Below are 18,937 nucleotides of genomic sequence, written 5' to 3'. Positions count from 1 at the left end.
ATTAATTTGGGAGAAAAAAAAAATCAGTTTTTTGGCAAAATAACTTAAAAATATGGTTTTTGGGAGAAAAAAAAAATTAAAAATCCCAACCTACCGCCCCTATTTTTTTTGCCAATGTTACCGTAAAAAAAAATTCTGGCCTAATGAGCATTTGTTACGAGTGTTAATGGGGGGTTCCACTGTATGTGTCCAAGTGGAATCTAAGTTCTAACGTGAAAAATGAAATTCTCTTCATGTGAAGAATCCGTTACGTTCAAAAGCAAGAATTAAAAAAAAAAAGACATGTCTATCAAACAAAAATAATAATGCTCTGCCACTTATCTTCCAATGTGTTAGGGATGTTTCCAAAATGGTTTTAGCAAGGTAAATAAGTGGCACAGAACCATTACTTTTGTTACTTGTAACTCTTCTTTGTACACATCTGAGAAAATCAGGTCTTAAAAATTGAGGGAGTCTTAAAATGGAGGTAAATTTACAGAGGTTATGAACACAACATGTGAAAAATGAAGGTGTTACAAGGGAGGGAGTCTTACATTGGGGTGTCTCAAAAGACTTAAGAGGGGTTCCACTGCACCAAACGGCAAACAAACTGTCCTGTGATAAATGGAAGCTACTTTTTGCCCTTGACCAGAGTGAAAGAGGCTTGACGTGCACAGAGGAGTGGGGTAAGCTGTGGTCAGACGTTGCCATGGAATCGTACAATGCTTGCTGACCTGACAACCCTCGTCAAACCTCAAGTGTAGCAATTTACATTGTTTTGACATTTTCTGCATAGCAGATGGTGTTTTAGTGTAGCATTGTCTAATATTCATTCGCACATCCAAATTTAGGCTATTCCGCCCAAAAATATAAACATTTAAGAAAAGTTATTTCAGAAAAAAAGAAACAATGTCCAGTACAGCGTGTCTGCAGCGCCACGTTTCAGTGTGGACAATGTTCTATGACACACATTCTGACCGCTACACGCAGTGAGAATAGGAAATGAGTACCGGGACTCACAAGAAATAGCAAACAGCTGCATGCTAGTGATTATTTATTTGAGCTAAACAATTCCAAATCAGGGCTTTCTCAATTCCTGATGGAAATTTGAATTCTCATAACCCCCTCCCACTGATGATCCGACGTACCCTATGTTGCTCCCGCCAACCCTATTTTTTTTCATTAAAAAAACCCAGACGCACTCCAGAATTTATTTTTTATTTTTTAAAGAAACAAAACGTTATCTACCTACCCAATATTTTTCGACAGGTTACTTTTACTTTTGGGGGGAGGGGGAGGGGTAACAACCAAACAGCATTGTGTTTGATGCATTGTACGATTGCGTGGCAGCATGCGACGGCCCTGTCACACTGGTTACAGGGGGTAAATACCTGTGCCAGAGCCAGCTCTACCTGCAGTTGGTGGTTGCCATGACGAAGGTCAGTGAGCACAGAATCCTTGGCTCTGGTCACCACCTTCAGTTCTCGCTTCAATTCCTGCTTCTCTCGCCGCTCTGCGTCCAGCTGTTGGCAAGTCATCCCACCGTTACGTCAAAGCACATCATGATAAAGTCAAACATGAAGTTACGTCATACCACCGTTACGTCAAAGCACATCATGATAAAGTCAAACATGAAGTTATGTCATCCCACCGTTACGTCAAAGCACGTCATGATAAAGTCAAACATGAAGTTACGTCATCCCACCGTTACGTCAGAGCACATCATGATAAAGTCAAACATGAAGTTACGTCATCCCACCGTTACGTCAAAGCACATCATGATAAAGTCAAACATGAAGTTACGTCATCCCACCGTTACGTCAAAGCACATCATGATAAAGTCAAACATGAAGTTACGTCATCCCACCGTTACGTCAAAGCACATCATGATAAAGTCAAACATGAAGTAAAGTTTGTGTGTTGAAGGGAAAGGGATTTACTGCTCCTTCAGTCCCAAGCTAACCTAGAAGATTATGAGAGAGAGAGAGAGAGAGAGAGAGAGAGAGAGAGAGAGAGAGAGAGAGAGAGAGAGAGAGAGGAGAGAGAGACAGACACACAGACAGACACACAGACAGAGAGAGAGATAAATAGATACAGGAGAGACGTAGAGTGAGTGAGTGAGAGAGAGAGAGAGAGAGAGAGAGAGAGAGAGAGAGAGAGAGAGAGAGAGAGAGAGAGAGAGAGAGAGAGAGAGAGGGAGGGAGAGAGAGAGAGAGAGAGAAGGAGAGAGAGACCAAAATACAAACAGACAGACAGAGAGAGATACAGAAAGAATCAGAGACAACCATACAGACAGACAATAGAGAGAGATAGAACTGAATGATGTACTGACGAGTTTCCCGTAGTGCTGCTGGTCCTCCTCAAGCTGTAGTTTGAGTGCCTTGTTCTCCTCCAGCTGCTGTGTCATCAGCCCGTCCATCTGCTCCACCAGCTTGTCCCGCGCCTCGCGCCACTCCTGAAACACATACAGCAAGCAACGCTTAGCATGCCACTCCTGACACACACAGAGAAATTCAAGTCGTACGCCCTCACAGCAAAGCCATTAGGGGCATGTTCCTGGGTGTTACCCCGACTTTGGATGAGATACACAAGTCAGTGTATGCCTGTTTAGCTGGTATCAGCCATCTGCACTAGCCACTTATGGCAGAATGACCGAGGTCTTTTTCGTGCCACTGTGGTGACACGGGGGGGTGTGACATGGATAACGTCTCTGGTTCTGCACATAAAGTTGACCCGTGTCCGTCCCAGCCCGGATTCGAACCCACGACTCTAGGATCACAAATCCAGTATTCTACCACGTGAGCTACCAGGGCCCCCTCACCACTCCTGACACACACATGGCAAGTAAAGCTTCGCGACAAGATCCCGTGACCATCACGAGACTGAGGACCGGCCACTGCACTCTGGCATCACATCAAAACTGTCCACATTACGGGAGTGAAGCCTGCCTCCCTTAGGAAAATAATACCGTACACAAAGCTAAAATTGGGTTAGTGTGGCTTCCACTCAGTGCTAAACCTCGTACTTTTGAGTCAATCCCCGCATTTGGAATTCATTTCTGAAATACATGTAGAATAAAAGTCCGACCATTTAACATACAAAGTTTAAACTTTGTGAACTTATCATCCCCTATCTCAAGCTAATGTCAAAATTAATATTTTGCTGAACAAAATCAGGAGTTGATAGCACTTTAGTGGGTTGCATATTTTGGGGGGGTCACCCTATACAACTGGTACAGGTACAAAGTGCTAATAAGATGTTGATAAGAGTTGGGATTTCTCGTACCTTCATCTCTGCCTCTTCTTTCTCCAGCTTGACTCGCAGATCTGTTACTTCTTTCTCCAGTGACTGTCACAGGAACAAATTAAACAATGACACAAATAGATGCAGAAATTGATAGGAAGCAATTACAAAACATGGTTGAACGCACGGAGCCCTTGTTTTGTCCAAAAAATCTTAGCTTATAACTTGCCACTGCATCAAGATTATCAAATAGTGTGTGTGTGTGTGCGCACATGTGTGTGTGTCGGTGTTTGCGTGGGTGTGTGCGTGCGTGTGTGAGTGTCTCCTTTCTCACATTTTCTGTTGATAACGTCAGTAAATTGCCCTCCATTTTTTAACACCCCTCTCTCTTGCGACCTAACGTTCCCCAATAAGACCCAGCCCCTCACCCCTCCCCCCCTTTAACTACACACCGAGGGATCTGGAAAACAAAGGGCTGTTAATATGAACAAGGAAGAGTAATGCGAAAACCATTCTCCTGGCGCTCGAGAGAATAAGTAACATTGAAATGAACAAACAACTTCCATCCTCAACACTTTTCTTGGAGTAAGAGAGGGGTTCCACTGTATTGTAACATTGATACAACACTCACGTGAATGGTCTGTTTGAGTTTTGTCTCCTTCTCCAAGAAGAGAGCAGTGTCTTTTGCGCAGGCTTTCTTGACTTTGGACAGCTCCTTCTCTGCCTCACGCCCGTCCTAACACACGCATGGCAAGAAAAGTTTAGCAGACAAAACCACAAGATTCAGTGACCATCATGAGACTGAGGACAGATCAAAGCAGACTCTGGCATCACATGTTCACAAAGTTCCCAATTACGGACGTTAAGCCTTCCTCCCTTTGGAAAATAATACCGCAGTGGTAGTCAAGCGTTACTGAAGTTGCACAACTAGTCACTAGTCTATTACCACAGGCCATAAAACTAAGCGAGCATAAAGGTCTGAATCTATTTTAAGTTGGGATTTCCCATACCTTCTTCTCCGCCCCTTCTCTCTCCAGCTTGTCTCGCAGCTCTGTCGCTTCTTTCTCCAGTGACTGTCACAGAAACAAATGGAACAGTGACAGAAATGGATACAAAGCAATTACAAAACATGATTGAAGGCACGGAGCGCTAAGCATGCAAGGTGAGGAGAGCATGCACCCCCCCCCCCCCCCCCCCCCACAGCAACCCTCTCCTCCCCCGCCCTGTATTGCGGCCAGATGTGGCTTATGAATACATTAACCTCGAGTGGTTTACCACCAATGACTTAAAAGTCTGTATTGAAATTACCACCAGTGACTTAAAGTCTGTATTGAAATTACCACTGGTGACTTAAAAGTCTGTATTGAAATTACCACCAGTGACTTAAAGTCTGTATTGAAATTACCACCAGTGACTTAAAGTTTATATTGAAATGACCACCAGTGACTTAAAGTCTGTATTGGAATTATCAAGAGTGACTTAAAGTCTGTATTGAAATTGCCACCAGTGACTTAAAGTCTATACTACATTGGGTGTGCACGTTAAAGATCCCACGATTGACAAAAGGGTCTTTCCTGGCAAAATTGCTTAGGCACAGTTAATAATTGTCTACCTATACCCGTGTGACTTGGAATAATAGGCCGTGAAAGGTAAATATGCGCCGAAATGGCTGCAATCTACTGGCCGTATAAAATTTCATCTCACACGGCATCACTGCAGAGCGCCTAGAACTGTACCCACGGAATATGCGCGATATAAGACTCATTGATTGATTGATTGATTGAAGTATGTATTGAAATTACCACCGGTGACTTAAAAGTCTGTATTGAAATGACCACCAGTGACTTAAAGTCTGTATTGGAATTATCAAGAGTGACTTAAAGTCTGTATTGAAATTACCACCAGTGACTTAAAGTCTGTATTGGAATTAGTGATGGCATAAGTTGTGAGTACACCACAATGCCAGATACCATGTGTACAGGTACAAAAAGCTAATAAGATGCTGATAAGATTTTGGATTTCATCTTACCTGCTTCTCCGCCACTTCTCTCTCCAGCTTGTCTCGCAGATCTGACACTTCTCTCTCCAGCCTGTCTCGCAGATCTGTCGCTTCTTTCACTAGTGCCTGTCACACGAACAAATGAAACAATGAGACAAATCGATGAAGAAATGGAAAGGGAGGAATTACAAAACATGGTTGAAGGCACACAGAGCTAAGCATGCAATGTGGAGGGAGCATGCAGGAAGAAAGAAAAGTTCAGTATGTTCTTTCATCAACAATTTTATCTTATTCTCATTTGCAATAGTGTGTGTGTTGTGGTGAGGGTATGTTTGTGTGCGTGTGGGTGTGTGGATGGGTGCATGTCTCCTTTCTTAAATGTTCTGTTCATAACGTTCGTAAATTAACCCCAGACCTGGGAACCCCTGTTTTGCACTTTGAGTATTCTCAAACAAACTTGGTGTATTTTCAAAAAAATGAGCGTACTCCACACAGCGTTTGCACATCCATGATTAAAACATGCCTCATGCGCGTCCGTCACACCGTTAATTAAGTTTACCTATACATTTAAAACAATCGTTTTGTTCAATTTTTACTGACAAAAACTGTACCGTATTTGACGGACTACAAGCTGCGACTTAAAAAAAAAAAATTGGATTGCGGCTTATAAAAAGATGCGGCTAAAACGTTACCTAAACTTGAATAGCATTCACCAAATGGAAGTCGCCGCGGATTTTCATTTCGCTCGATTAGCGATTACCGGTACTTTATTAACTCTCTACTCAAGACTCGGCGCTTTTCTCTTTCTTTCGCGAATCTTCGTTTGTCAACAAGTCGTCGTGACAAGCGTACAGAGAAACACCGGATGTATCAGGATCTCGCGCGTACAAGATTTTGTTTTTTTGTGTCTCGCGATAGTTGGAGGAGCGAGAGCCGCCATGTTGTGTTTTCGTCTGCTCGAAATGTGCGCAAAAGTAGTAAATCATCCCAAAAAAGCTTATTCCGGGCGGGACTACATGTGTGTGTTGGTTACAAATTGTGTGTGTGTGATCTTTTTCTTCAAACTTTTTCACTTTTCTTCTTTGTTTCACTTGTTTATTCTCGGCGCCGATTTTGCCAAATACCGTACTTTTGTTTGCCTGGTTGTTTTGATTGATTGACACGATCCGATTATATTTTTTTCGACCGGGCGGCTAATATAGTGACGTAATCATGTGCCAAAATACTGGATCGGCTTCAGGATAGGCTTGCCTTGTGAAGAAAAGTAGTCTAAGAATTTTTCTCGTCGTATTTTTTTCCCACTGACCGTACTGAGCGTATTCTCGACAATCATGCGTACAAAATACGGCGAAATCGTATGGATTCCCAGGTCTGTAACCCCCATTTTCAAAGACCCCTTTCTCTTACAACCTACTGTTCCCAGATTAGACCCCCCCCCCCCCCCCCCCCCTTTAAAACTATACAAAGAGGGTTCTGGGAAACAAAGGGCTGTTAATATGAAAAAGTGAGAGTAATGAAGAAACCATTCTCCTGGCAGTCTGTAAAAGTCTGTATTGGAATGAGTGATGGCATCAGTTGTGAGCACACCACAATGCCAGATACCATGTGTACAGGTACAAAGTGCTAATAAGATGCTGATAAGATCTGGGATTTCCCTTACCTTCTTCTTCGCCTCTTCTTTCTCCAGCTTGTCTCGCAGATCTGTAACTTCTCTGTCCAGCTTGACTCGCAGTTCTGTCCCTTCTCTCTCCAGCTTGACTCGCAGTTCTGTCCCTTCTCTCTCCAGCTTGACTCGCAGATCTGATACTTCTTTTTCCAGTGACTGTCACAGGAACAAATGGAACAATGACAGAAATAAACTTCGCCAAATAATTATTGCGACAAATTTCACACCCAAATAAAAGCATTAATTCCTGTGTCATTTCATTCAAACGTTCTATGTCAGTTAAGGCCAATCACTTGAATTTCTTGATCACCTTTCGGATTAAAGATTTCTTTTACAAGGATCATGTGATCACCGCTCAAATAAGGATACTCTCAAAATCGACCGGACAAAAACGGAAAGGGCCAATTAAAAGTCGGCAAAAAATCACAATAGGCAATGAACAAACAACTTGCATCCTCAACACTTTTCTTGGAGTAAGAGAAGGGTTCCACTGTACATGTAACAGTCATACAACACTCACTTGAATGGTCTGTTTGAGTTTTTTCTCCTTCTCCAAAAGGAGAGAAGTGTCCTTAGCGCAGGCTTTCTTGACCTCAGACAGCTCCTTCTCTGCAGCTGAAAGTCAAACAAAGTCACACATTACTCAAATGTGCTACAGTCCAACCTGTCTATATCCACCACACATTACTCAAATGTGCTACAGTCCAGGGCGTGAATCTCACTTCCCCTGCGAGCCGTAGCTACAAGCAGGAGAAAAAGCGTTTTGCGCGTAAGGCTAGCGAAACTAGCCGCGGCCAAAGGTTCAAATTCTGCGGAACGAAGAAATTCGAGTACCAGAAAGAGATCCCACTTCGGGAGGGAAGAACGAGAAGCGGACTCTTTGAGAGCAGCGCCCTTGATCACCCTTGAGATGACGCCAGTGACGTCGATCGAGCGTCCCAGCTGCCGTAGCGTGACGGCGATGGCGGATCTTCGCACCCTCAAGGAGGAAGCAGACGCTCCTTGAGAGGAAAGAAACGCAAGGTGGTTCGCGACGTGCATGGAACGAGGAGCCAGCGCGTCCAAACCACGGGCCTGACACCAGGTCGCCCAGGCCTTCCAGTGAGACGAGTACACCGACGAAGTGGAAGCCCTATGAGAGCGTTCCACCAGGTCCAATGTCTGCTCAGAAGCACCGGAACGCCTCAGTGAAGACCGGACAACTTCCACACGTGAAGTTTCAGGATTGAGGGATCCTCGTGTGGAATGCCGGTGCGAGGCTGAACCAACTCTCCTCTTGCGAGAGCGAGAGGGATTGGTGGGCCGTGAGCGAGCCTCAGAAGGTCCGGGAACCACGCCTGTGAGGGCCACAGGGGCGCAACCAGGAGAAGATCCGGACCCTCCATTTCCGCCTTCCGGATCACTCGGCCGAGTAACTGGAAGGGAGGAAAGGCGTAGGCCTGGAGCCTTGTCCACGGAAAGGCCAATGCATCCGTCTGCCAAGCCTCGGGGTCCGGGAATGGCGAGACGAAGATCGGCAGCCTCTTCGAAAAGCGGGTGGCAAAGAGGTCCACCAGAGGCTTTGGGACAAGGGCCCAGAGACGAAGCAGTGCCCCGTGAGTGATCGTCCACTCTGATTGAAGCACTCTGTCGGAGCGACTGAGCGCGTCCGCCAGAGTGTTCAAACTCCCCGGGAGGTACCTGGCCGAGAGAGTGATCTGGTGTTGCCAGCACCAGGTCAGAATCTCGCAGGTCCTGCCCGAGAGAGACGGGGACCGCGACCCTCCCTGCTTGTTCAGATAAGCTGCCACAGTCGTGTTGTCTGTGAACAGACGAACATGCTTGGCGTGAAGGGAGGGCCGAAACTCCGCCAGAGCCAGGGCCACGGCCTCTAGCTCCAGCAAGTTTATGTGCCAATGGCTCTGCTCTGCCGACCACAGGCCCGACGCAGTCTGTCGGTCTGTGTGTGCACCCCAGCCCATCAGAGACGCATCCGTAAAGAGGTCTGTGTCTGGGGGGGGCAGGACAATCGGCACGGAAGGGTCGCTGACTGGAACCATCCCTGCAAAGGGATGAGGACGTCCCAGTCCACGCAGGCAGAGTCCACATACGGTTTCAGTGCAAGCTGAAACGGGCGTTTGTGTACCCTGCCCAGAGGCACCAAGAGAGCCATGGACTCCATCTGTCCCAAGATGGAGGCCAGCGTCCGGAGGGAAGCCCTCGAGAGAGACAAAGTGGCGCGGAGAATGGTTTGGAGCTTGTCCACCCTCCTCTGAGAAGGCCGGACCGTCCATGTAACCGTGCAGAAAGACATCCCCAGATAAGTGAACGTCTGTGACGGCACCAACTCCGACTTTGTCCGGTTGATCGAAAAACCCAGCTGGTGGGCTTGACGAAGAACCGCCTGGGTATGACTGGAGCACCCAGACTGGCTTTGGTTCAGAACCAGCCAATCGTCCAGGTATGCTCTCAGCCGTATACCCTGCGACCTCACCAGTGCGCATAACTGTCTCACGACCATGGTGAAGACCCAAGGTGCGAGAGACAGCCCGAAAGGCAGAGCGCGGAACTGGTAGACCTGATCGTCCCACCGGAAACGGAGCCATTTCCGGTCGGACGGATGCACCAGAATATGGAAGTATGCATCCGTCAGGTCTATGGAGGTCGCCCAGTCTCCCGGGCGGAGGGAGTCTCTGACCGACGCGGGCGTCTCCATCTTGAACCGTATCGTTCTCAGGAAAGTATTGAGATGCGATAGGTCCAGGACGGGACGCCACGCCCCCGAGGCCTTTGGGACGGCAAACAGCCGCCCGTAAAAGCCGAGGGACGTGTGGTCTAAGACCCTCTCCACCGCGCCCTTCTGCACCAGAGCAACGATTTCCGCCTGGAGGACGGACCTTGCTTCTGGCGAGGAGGGAGGCTTGAAGCCCGGCAGACGCCGCGACAGAGGTGCCTTTCTTTCGCCCCAAAGCAGACGAAAGCCCGATCCCACGACGCCCACGATCCACTGGCTGTGCACTAGGGCCGCCCAGTGAGAAAGTGCCCTTGAAGGGCCCCCCGCCATCACCAGAGTGGAGGGCGGGGGGGTGGTGGGACCGGGAGCACTTCATTGGGGGTGAGGCTTGCTACCAGAGCCGCCTCGCCCCTTGCCGGGCGCCGATCTTTTTCTCGAGCCACGAGAAGCCGATCTGGCCTTCTTCTGTCCGGCAGGCCTGGAAGAACCAGAGGCCTGAGGCTGTTTAGGCGGAGCGGGCTGAGCCTGTGAAGGCTTGGCCTGCTTGAACGCCTGCAGAGAGAAATCAGAGAACTGAGAATCCCTGTTCATCTGTATTTCAGTCTTCCTGGCGTCGAACGCCAGACGGCCAAACAGAGAGCCCTCTGTCATGGGAGACGCCCGCAGTGTGTCACAAGTGGACTGGTCCGTGAACTGAGAGTGACCCAGAAAAAGATCTCTCCTGCTCATGACCGTATGTGCGTACTGCATCGCTGACAACCTCATTTGCTCTTCATTGACTCTAGCCAGAGCCGAAAGAAGAGTTGAGATGTCATCAGCGTCCTGCTCGACCGCGAGGACAAAGGGGTCCAGCGTCTCGGTCATAGCCCTGGTAAGGGAACGCAGGAGCGTCTCGGAGATCGAAGCCAACTCTAAAAGCTGACGACTAATCTCCTCCGATGCCATGAGGGTATGTTCGGGGAGAACAATCCCCGAATCACTCTTGATAGGCTTTGCCAGCAACGAAGCCAACTCCGGCGTGACCGGAAGCGGTGCACGCGGAAGGGCAAAAGGAGCAAGCCAAGAGCGACCTGTCTTCGGTAAAGCAAACTTCTTGTGATGTGTGGGCACAAAAGAAGACGCTTGCGTATCCGAAGCCAGCCAAGCCCGAGCCAGTTCCGGAGCCGGTCCGTAAGGTACCAGCAGAGGAACAGCGATGCCCGGCTGCGACCGTCCCGCAGGAGAGGGTCGCGCCAGCACCTGAGAAAGCTGGTAGGCGACTGATGGGGATTCGGCGAAACGAAAGCGGGAAGCATCCTCCTTCTCGTACCGAAAATCCGCCATCGCGGAGGGAGCGGCAGAAGCCGACGTAGGCAAAGCCACTGCCCCCTCTGCAAAGTATCTGGATGTAACTTCCGCCGCGTCCTCAAGCGCCAGTCGAAGCTGAGACGGAAATCCAGAACGAGCAGCTTCACTGACTACAGACTGCGTGTCTGCATAGTCGAGCGAAGCGTCCCGATCATAGCCCAATGAACCAGCAGCAGTATGGTGTGCAGGAAAACCGGAAACCGGAGAACCGGTAAGCCGGAAATCATCCTGGCTCATATCCTGATCAACAGGAAACGCAGAGCCGGAAGACGCAGTCACCATTGCCGCCGGAACTGAACCGGAAGTCGACATCGCACTAGACAAGTGCTGTGAAGACTGTCCCGGAAGCTCAAAGGACGTACCCGGTCTCTCACCCACTGACATTCGTGTAGGAGCAGTGTGCAAGAGACTAGGAAAACCGGGCGGAGCCGGAAGCGCTGCCGACGGAGCCGCGTACAGCGGAAACGTCTGCTGCGAGGACTGGGGCCGGAAGCCCGGTGGCCGAAAGGCCAGTCCACAGTCGACACCAGCAGGGACCTTCGTGGGTGTGCCAGATTGACCTTCGTTTCCGGGAAAACCCGGAAACGCGACTTCCGCAAGCGGAAGCCGCCCTTGCTCCGTCATAGCCCTACTCGCTGTACGATCGGAACTAGACGGAGCAGCATATCCTGACTGGCAGGAAGTTTGCAGGTAGCGAGCCTGCGACCAAGAACTGTTGCTCAAAAGAGAGCGTCCGGTGGCTTCGCGAAAGCCGGCGGAGCAGTTCGACTTACCGTCTGAGCTCCAAGCAAGAGCAGTAGAAGACGAGAGTGAACCAACATCACGGGCGGGCGTCTCCGACAGGCACACAAAAGATGCCAAGGAGTGAACGCCACCCACTGCCGATGAAAGCGGAGCGCTGAGAGCCGGCGTGGCTCGGTGTAATTCGTCACGCACCAGGGTACGAATTTCTGGAACCAGCGAACGCAAAATCGACGAAACCATGTCAGCTTGCCCCGCGCTAGAAACTGCGACCGGGCGAGCTGACACAGACACAGTTGTAACGGGAATGCTAGGCTGCCCCCCAGCATTAAGGCTAACGGGGGCAGAAATGGGAACCGACAAGAGTACGTTTTTATCTTTGTCAGAAACCAAAACGAGCGGAGAACTTTTAGGCAGAGGTTTATCTGAGGAAGACTTTGCCTTAATCCGGCCCTTGGCATCACCCTTACCGCGTTTCTTATCGCTATCAGCCATAATGACTAACGCGCAAAACACAGCACAACACAAAGTTACTGAGCAAAAAATTTTAACAAGTCCAAACAAGGACGAAAATTTGTCAATAACAATGAAAATTCCTGTCAACAATAAGACAAAATTGGAAAGAGCTCACCAAAAACGTAGTGGCAAGCCAAAAGACGGGTTAGGTGACCGGTGGGTGCCCAAAAAAACACCTGCAAGCAGTCACTCACGGAGCCAAAATTTTCACGACCTTCCAAGTGTAGGCTGAAATGTCGTATGAGCTACACGTGGTGTTTACAGGGGAAGTGACGTCATGTAACCCCGGATGGGAGGTAACTCCCCGGGTAGACAGTCATTACCTTGCCTGTGTTTACACTTTTTGTGTTGGGTTGCTTCCCTTTAAAATTCTTTAAGACGGGTAGCCTTTTCAGATCTTAGCATGTTAGACTGCGTCAATGAGTTAACAATATCGTTCAAACCAGACGTGTGTTCATCATGTAAATGATTCTATGTCAAGCTCATTTGGCAGGGACCTGCTTTCGACTGCTTATGATACCAGAGTCACAAGACAAACGTCATTATGGAAACCCGACGGGCGCTGTGGCCGGGTGGTAAGACGTCGGCCTCTTAATCGGAAGGTCGAGGGTTCGAATCCCGGCCGCGGCCGCCTGGTGGGTTAAGTGTGGAGATTTTTCCGATCTCCCAGGTCAACTTATGTGCAGACCTGCTAGTGGCTTATCCCCCTTCGTGTGTACACGCAAGCACAAGACCAAGTGCGCACAGAAAAGATCCTGTAATCCATGTCAGAGTTCGGTGGGTTATAGAAACACGAAAATACCCAGCATGCTTCCTCTGAAAACGGCGTATGGCTGCCTTAATGGCGGGGTAAAAACAACTCGTGTAAATCTGGTACGACACAGCAAGCCGTGTAGTATTCTCTGTGTATGTATCGGCTGGACCGGTTTGGGAGTTAAATGGGTTAGATCTGGCCACGCCTGGTGTAAGCATACCTGCTGTAAGGGAGGCAATCTCCTCGTCCTTGGCGCTGATGACGGTGTCCTGTTTCTCCATCGTCTCCTCCTGTTCCATCATGGCGTCCTTCAGATGCTGCAGCACCACTTCGTTGGCCTTCACATCTGAAACACACACACACTTTTCACATCAAGCAACAACTGCTATTTGGTATATAAATACAGTTTCTACAAGCTTGCGCGCCTGCATGACCAGACCTGGCCTGAGAGCACAACTCCACAAGCTAAACTGTGGAAGACATGCGCTGAACTTGCCAGTTCATTGTTTGTTCGTTCATGGGCTGAAACTCCCACGGCTTTTACGTGTATGACCGTTTTTACCCCGCCATTTAGGCAGCCGTACGCCGCTTTCGGAGGAAGCCTGCTGGGTATTTTCGTGTTTCTATAACCCACCGAACTCTGACATGGATTACAGGATCTTTTTCGTGCGCACTTGGTCTTGTGCTTGCGTGTACACACGGGGGTGTTCGGACACCGAGGAGAGTCTGCACACAAAGTTGACTCTGAGAAATAAATCTCTCGCCGAACGTGGGGACGAACTCACGCTGACAGCGGCCAACTGGATACAAATCCAGCGCGCTACCGACTGAGCTACATCCCCGCCCCGCCAGTTCATAATATCAGCAGGCCTAAGACCATGAGTGACACAACCGTCGAACGCTGAACAAGAAGAAGCAGGTATATGCAGTATTCTTGTCCTTGGGATATTCCCTCAAAGAAATTCGAGCTTCTATCCCTTGGGAAAGCGTGTAGGTACTGATTCGCACTTGTCAAGTTTTTTTTCTCCCATTGTCCAATAGAGAGTATCTGTAGTGTCACTTTTCTCCCCTTGTCCTATAGAGAGTATCTGTAGTGTCACTTGTCTCCCCTTGTCCAATAGAGAGTATCTGTAGTGCCACTTGTCTCCCCTTGTCCTATAGAGAGTATCTGTAGTGTCACCTGTCTCCCCTTGTCCTATAGAGAGTATCTGTAGTGTCACTTTTCTCCCCTTGTCCTATAGAGAGTATCTGTAGTGTCACTTTTCTCCCCTTGTCCAATAGAGAGTATCTGTAGTGTCACTTGTCTCCCCTTGTCCAATAGAGAGTATCTGTAGTGCCACTTGTCTCCCCTTGTCCTATAGAGAGTATCTGTAGTGTCACTTGTCTCCCCTTGTCCTATAGAGAGTATCTGTAGTGTCACTTGTCTCCCCTTGTCCTATAGAGAGTATCTGTAGTGTCACTTGTCTCCCCTTGTCCTATAGAGAGTATCTGTAGTGTCACTTGTCTCCCCTTGTCCTATAGAGAGTATCTGTAGTGTCACTATTCTCCCCTTGTCCTATAGAGAGTATCTGTAGTGTCACTTGTCTCCCCTTGTCCTATAGAGAGTATCTGTAGTGTCACTTGTCTCCCCTTGTCCAATAGAGAGTATCTGTAGTGTCACTTGTCTCCCCTTGTCCTATAGAGAGTATCTGTAGTGTCACTTTTCTCCCCTTGTCCTATAGAGAGTATCTGTAGTGTCACTTGTCTCCCCTTGTCCAATAGAGAGTATCTGTAGTGTCACTTGTCTCCCCTTGTCCTATAGAGAGTATCTGTAGTGTCACTATTCTCCCCTTGTCCTATAGAGAGTATCTGTAGTGTCACTTGTCTCCCCTTGTCCTATAGAGAGTATCTGTAGTGTCACTATTCTCCCCTTGTCCTATAGAGAGTATCTGTAGTGTCACTTGTCTCCCCTTGTCCTATAGAGAGTATCTGTAGTGTCACTTGTCTCCCCTTGTCCTATAGAGAGTATCTGTAGTGTCACTTTTCTCCCCTTGTCCTATAGAGAGTATCTGTAGTGTCACTTGTCTCCCCTTGTCCAATAGAGAGTATCTGTAGTGTCACTTGTCTCCCCTTGTCCTATAGAGAGTATCTGTAGTGTCACTTGTCTCCCCTTGTCCAATAGAGAGTATCTGTAGTGTCACTTGTCTCCCCTTGTCCTATAGAGAGTATCTGTAGTGTCACTTTTCTCCCCTTGTCCAATAGAGAGTATCTGTAGTGTCACTTTTCTCCCCTTGTCCAATAGAGAGTATCTGTAGTGTCACTTGTCTCCCCTTGTCCTATAGAGAGTATCTGTAGTGTCACTTGTCTCCCCTTGTCCAATAGAGAGTATCTGTAGTGTCACTTGTCTCCCCTTGTCCAATAGAGAGTATCTGTAGTGTCACTTTTCTCCCCTTGTCCTATAGAGAGTATCTGTAGTGTCACTTGTCTCCCCTTGTCCTATAGAGAGTATCTGTAGTGTCACTTGTCTCCCCTTGTCCTATAGAGAGTATCTGTAGTGTCACTTGTCTCCCCTTGTCCTATAGAGAGTATCTGTAGTGTCACTTGTCTCCCCTTGTCCTATAGAGAGTATCTGTAGTGTCACTTTTCTCCCCTTGTCCAATAGAGAGTATCTGTAGTGTCACTTTTCTCCCCTTGTCCAATAGAGAGTATCTGTAGTGTCACTTGTCTCCCCTTGTCCTATAGAGAGTATCTGTAGTGTCACTTGTCTCCCCTTGTCCAATAGAGAGTATCTGTAGTGTCACTTTTCTCCCCTTGTCCAATAGAGAGTATCTGTAGTGTCACTTGTCTCCCCTTGTCCAATAGAGAGTATCTGTAGTGTCACTTGTCTCCCCTTGTCCAATAGAGAGTATCTGTAGTGTCACTTTTCTCCCCTTGTCCAATAGAGAGTATCTGTAGTGTCACTTGTCTCCCCTTGTCCAATAGAGAGTATCTGTAGTGTCACTTGTCTCCCCTTGTCCTATAGAGAGTATCTGTAGTGTCACTTGTCTCCCCTTGTCCTATAGAGAGTATCTGTAGTGTCACTTGTCTCCCCTTGTCCTATAGAGAGTATCTGTAGTGCCACTTGTCTCCCCTTGTCCTATAGAGAGTATCTGTAGTGTCACTTTTCTCCCCTTGTCCAATAGAGAGTATCTGTAGTGTCACTTGTCTCCCCTTGTCCTATAGAGAGTATCTGTAGTGTCACTTGTCTCCCCTTGTCCTATAGAGAGTATCTGTAGTGTCACTTTTCTCCCCTTGTCCAATAGAGAGTATCTGTAGTGTCACTTTTCTCCCATTGTCCAATAGAGAGTATCTGTAGTGTCACTTTTTCTCCCGAATTCGAACCTGCGACCTTTCGATCACAAGTCCAGTGCTCTACCAACTGAGCTACCGGGCCCCCAGCAACAGGACTCGCAAGACAGAGCAAACCTTTCATCCTTGAGATTATTTGTGTTAGCGTAGCAACTCTAAGCTTGGCGTAACAGTGAAGCAATTTGTCTGAACGAAGCATGCTATGCTCAAAGTGTAACAGTTGGCAGCTTGGTCTTTAGTTGCCACCCCCCCTCCCCCCACCTACACACACACACAAGCACAACCACCAACACACAGTGATGACTGACCAGCCACAGAGATGTTGCGAACAACAGCGGTCGGGTGACAACGCAGTCAGCCCACTGTCAGTCTGATCACTGCGATCCTATGAAACTGGCCCCTAAAGCAGGTGTTTCTTTGTTCCCCCCCCTCCCCCTCTCCCAAATCCACACACACTTGATTACTGACCAGCCACAGCGATGTTGCGTTGTTGCTGACAGCGGGTCAGCAGTTGGTCCTTGCTGTCCAGCTGTGATCGCAGCGTGGCAATCTGCTGCTGTAGGACACTGCTGTCTCCCTTCACAATGGACTGGTCCAGTCTCTGTGCACACCAAACATAGTTATTATATCATACTGTCTCCCTTCACAATGGACTGGTCCAGTCTCTGTGCACACCAAACATAGTTATTATATCATACTGTCTCCCTTCACAATGGACTGGTCCAGTCTCTGTGCACACCAAATAGTCATTATATCATACTGTCTCCCTTCACTATGGACTGGTCCAGTCTCTGTGCACACCAAATAGTCATTATACAGACCTGTTTACCCCTAAAACATGGCATGTGTATTATCTGGGAGCAAAATGAGGCAAATGTGTAGTTTTGTAATTGAATGTGTAGAATTTCTCGTCGACCTATCACAACAACAAGAACAATGATTGCTACTTTTTACCACATGTATTGATTGACTGACGAAAAAATGGAAATTGCAGACAGTGCAATGAGCATGATGTTTTCCTTTCCGCGAAGAGACAAGGCATGGGTAGTCCTGATGATATTTTGGCAGAAAGACTTGGTTCGGCGCATTGCTCGTCTTTTTCTTTTTGGTCGGTGGCCTTTCGGAGTCATTTTCTTCACAGTTCTCATCTTCACCTCAATCAATCAATATCAATATGAGGCTTATATCGCGCGTATTCCGTGGGTACAGTTCTAAGCGCAGGGATTTTTTTTTTCAATTTTTATTCAAGGCGCAGGGATTTATTTATGCCGTGTGAGATGGAATTTTATTTACACAATACATCACGCATTCACATCGGCCAGCAGATCGCAGCCATTTCGGCGCATATCCTACTTTTCACGGCCTATTATTCCAAGTCACACGGGTATTTTGGTGGACATTTTTATCTATGCCTATACAATTTTGCCAGGAAAGACCCTTTTGTCAATCGTGGGATCTTTAACGTGCACACCCCAATGTAGTGTACACGAAGGGACCTCGGTTTTTCGTCTCATCCGAAAGACTAGCACTTGAACCCACCACCTAGGTTAGGAAAGGGGGGGAGAAAATAGCGGCCTGACCCAGGGTCGAACACGCAACCTCTGCGTTCAGCCATTGTGTCGAAACGCCCGCGTGGTTTGGCAGTAACGCGTTCAGTTGTGCCTGGCATTTGCTTGGAGAAGCCTATTCGGTATTAACAAGCTACAACGCAACGACTGCTGGCCGAAAACATGGATTGGAAAATGGATCGGTCAAGGGAGATGAAGAAAATTACGGATTGTGATATGCGTAGCCGAAACAATACCGTTTGCGTGCAGGGACGGGGCGGTGTGAGAGCACAACGGGACAACCGACAAGGAACAGGTGTAAAGACGAAAAAAAAACAAAAAAAAACAAATAAATAAAATAAAAATATATATATACCGTTTGCGTAGAAAACGACAGACTTGCGTAGTATATTATTCAAATTCGTAGTTTACTACGCTCAATGTGTAGTGTAAACAGGTCTGCATTATATCATACTGTCCCCCTTCACTATGGACTGGTCCAGTCTCTGTGCACACCAAATAGTCATTATATCATACTGATACCACGGAAACAACAAATAATAGACACATGGATGTGGGCATACGCGCCTGTCTGGAGTACTTCGGATGTTCTTACTTCATACATGTATATATATCTTTTATGTTCAAGGTTTTTGTCATATATGTTGTTAGGTTGTTTTAGGGCAGATGAACCACACTTTTCCATCCATTGTTTAATTGCATGGACAACACATTATCATAGTCTTATGTCTTAGACAGAAATTGACTGAAGAGTGAATGTTCTGAGTTTCATCCAGTGTGATGATCAACCTCACAAGAGGCCTAAATAGTAGGGAAAATGGAGGAGAAAGTGAACCTACCTCCATTTCTCTCTGGTTGGCCTGTTCCAGCTCTGACGTTTTGTTGGCCAGTTGTTCTTCCAGCTGCGCCAGGCGATCGCTGTTGACCATCTTGGTGCAGTCCTGCAGCTCCTTGCGCAGCTTGGCTTCCCTCTCTTGTTGCTGCAGACAAAACAAGAAAAGTTCAGTATGTTATTTCAGTAACAATTTTATTTTTCATTCTCATTTGCAATAGCGTGTGTGTTTTTGTGAATGTATGTGTGTGT

The 18,937-nt window shown here is 47.6% G+C and overlaps 1 protein-coding gene across 1 annotated transcript in view; it reads right to left on the bottom strand.

Annotated features, from left to right (window-relative positions):
- The window catches only part of LOC138979130 (kinesin-like protein KIF20B), an 87,016-nt gene that overhangs the window by 17,443 nt on the left and 50,636 nt on the right, over positions 1-18,937 (bottom strand). Inside the window, exons 27-37 of the mRNA XM_070351940.1 lie at positions 18,693-18,833; positions 16,754-16,886; positions 13,179-13,304; positions 7,408-7,502; positions 6,882-7,043; positions 5,252-5,347; positions 4,233-4,295; positions 3,854-3,958; positions 3,265-3,327; positions 2,312-2,434; positions 1,371-1,502 (exon numbers count right to left, since the gene is read on the bottom strand). Coding sequence (XP_070208041.1) covers positions 1,371-1,502; positions 2,312-2,434; positions 3,265-3,327; positions 3,854-3,958; positions 4,233-4,295; positions 5,252-5,347; positions 6,882-7,043; positions 7,408-7,502; positions 13,179-13,304; positions 16,754-16,886; positions 18,693-18,833 — 1,239 coding nt within the window. The remainder of the gene's footprint in view (positions 1-1,370; positions 1,503-2,311; positions 2,435-3,264; positions 3,328-3,853; positions 3,959-4,232; positions 4,296-5,251; positions 5,348-6,881; positions 7,044-7,407; positions 7,503-13,178; positions 13,305-16,753; positions 16,887-18,692; positions 18,834-18,937) is intronic.

The sequence above is a fragment of the Littorina saxatilis genome, linkage group LG10 (genome assembly GCF_037325665.1).
Source record: "Littorina saxatilis isolate snail1 linkage group LG10, US_GU_Lsax_2.0, whole genome shotgun sequence".
NCBI classification, from domain to species: domain Eukaryota; kingdom Metazoa; phylum Mollusca; class Gastropoda; order Littorinimorpha; family Littorinidae; genus Littorina; species Littorina saxatilis.
The sequence above is the reverse complement of the archived record's forward strand: the minus strand, read 5'-3'. Positions and strand labels throughout refer to the sequence as shown.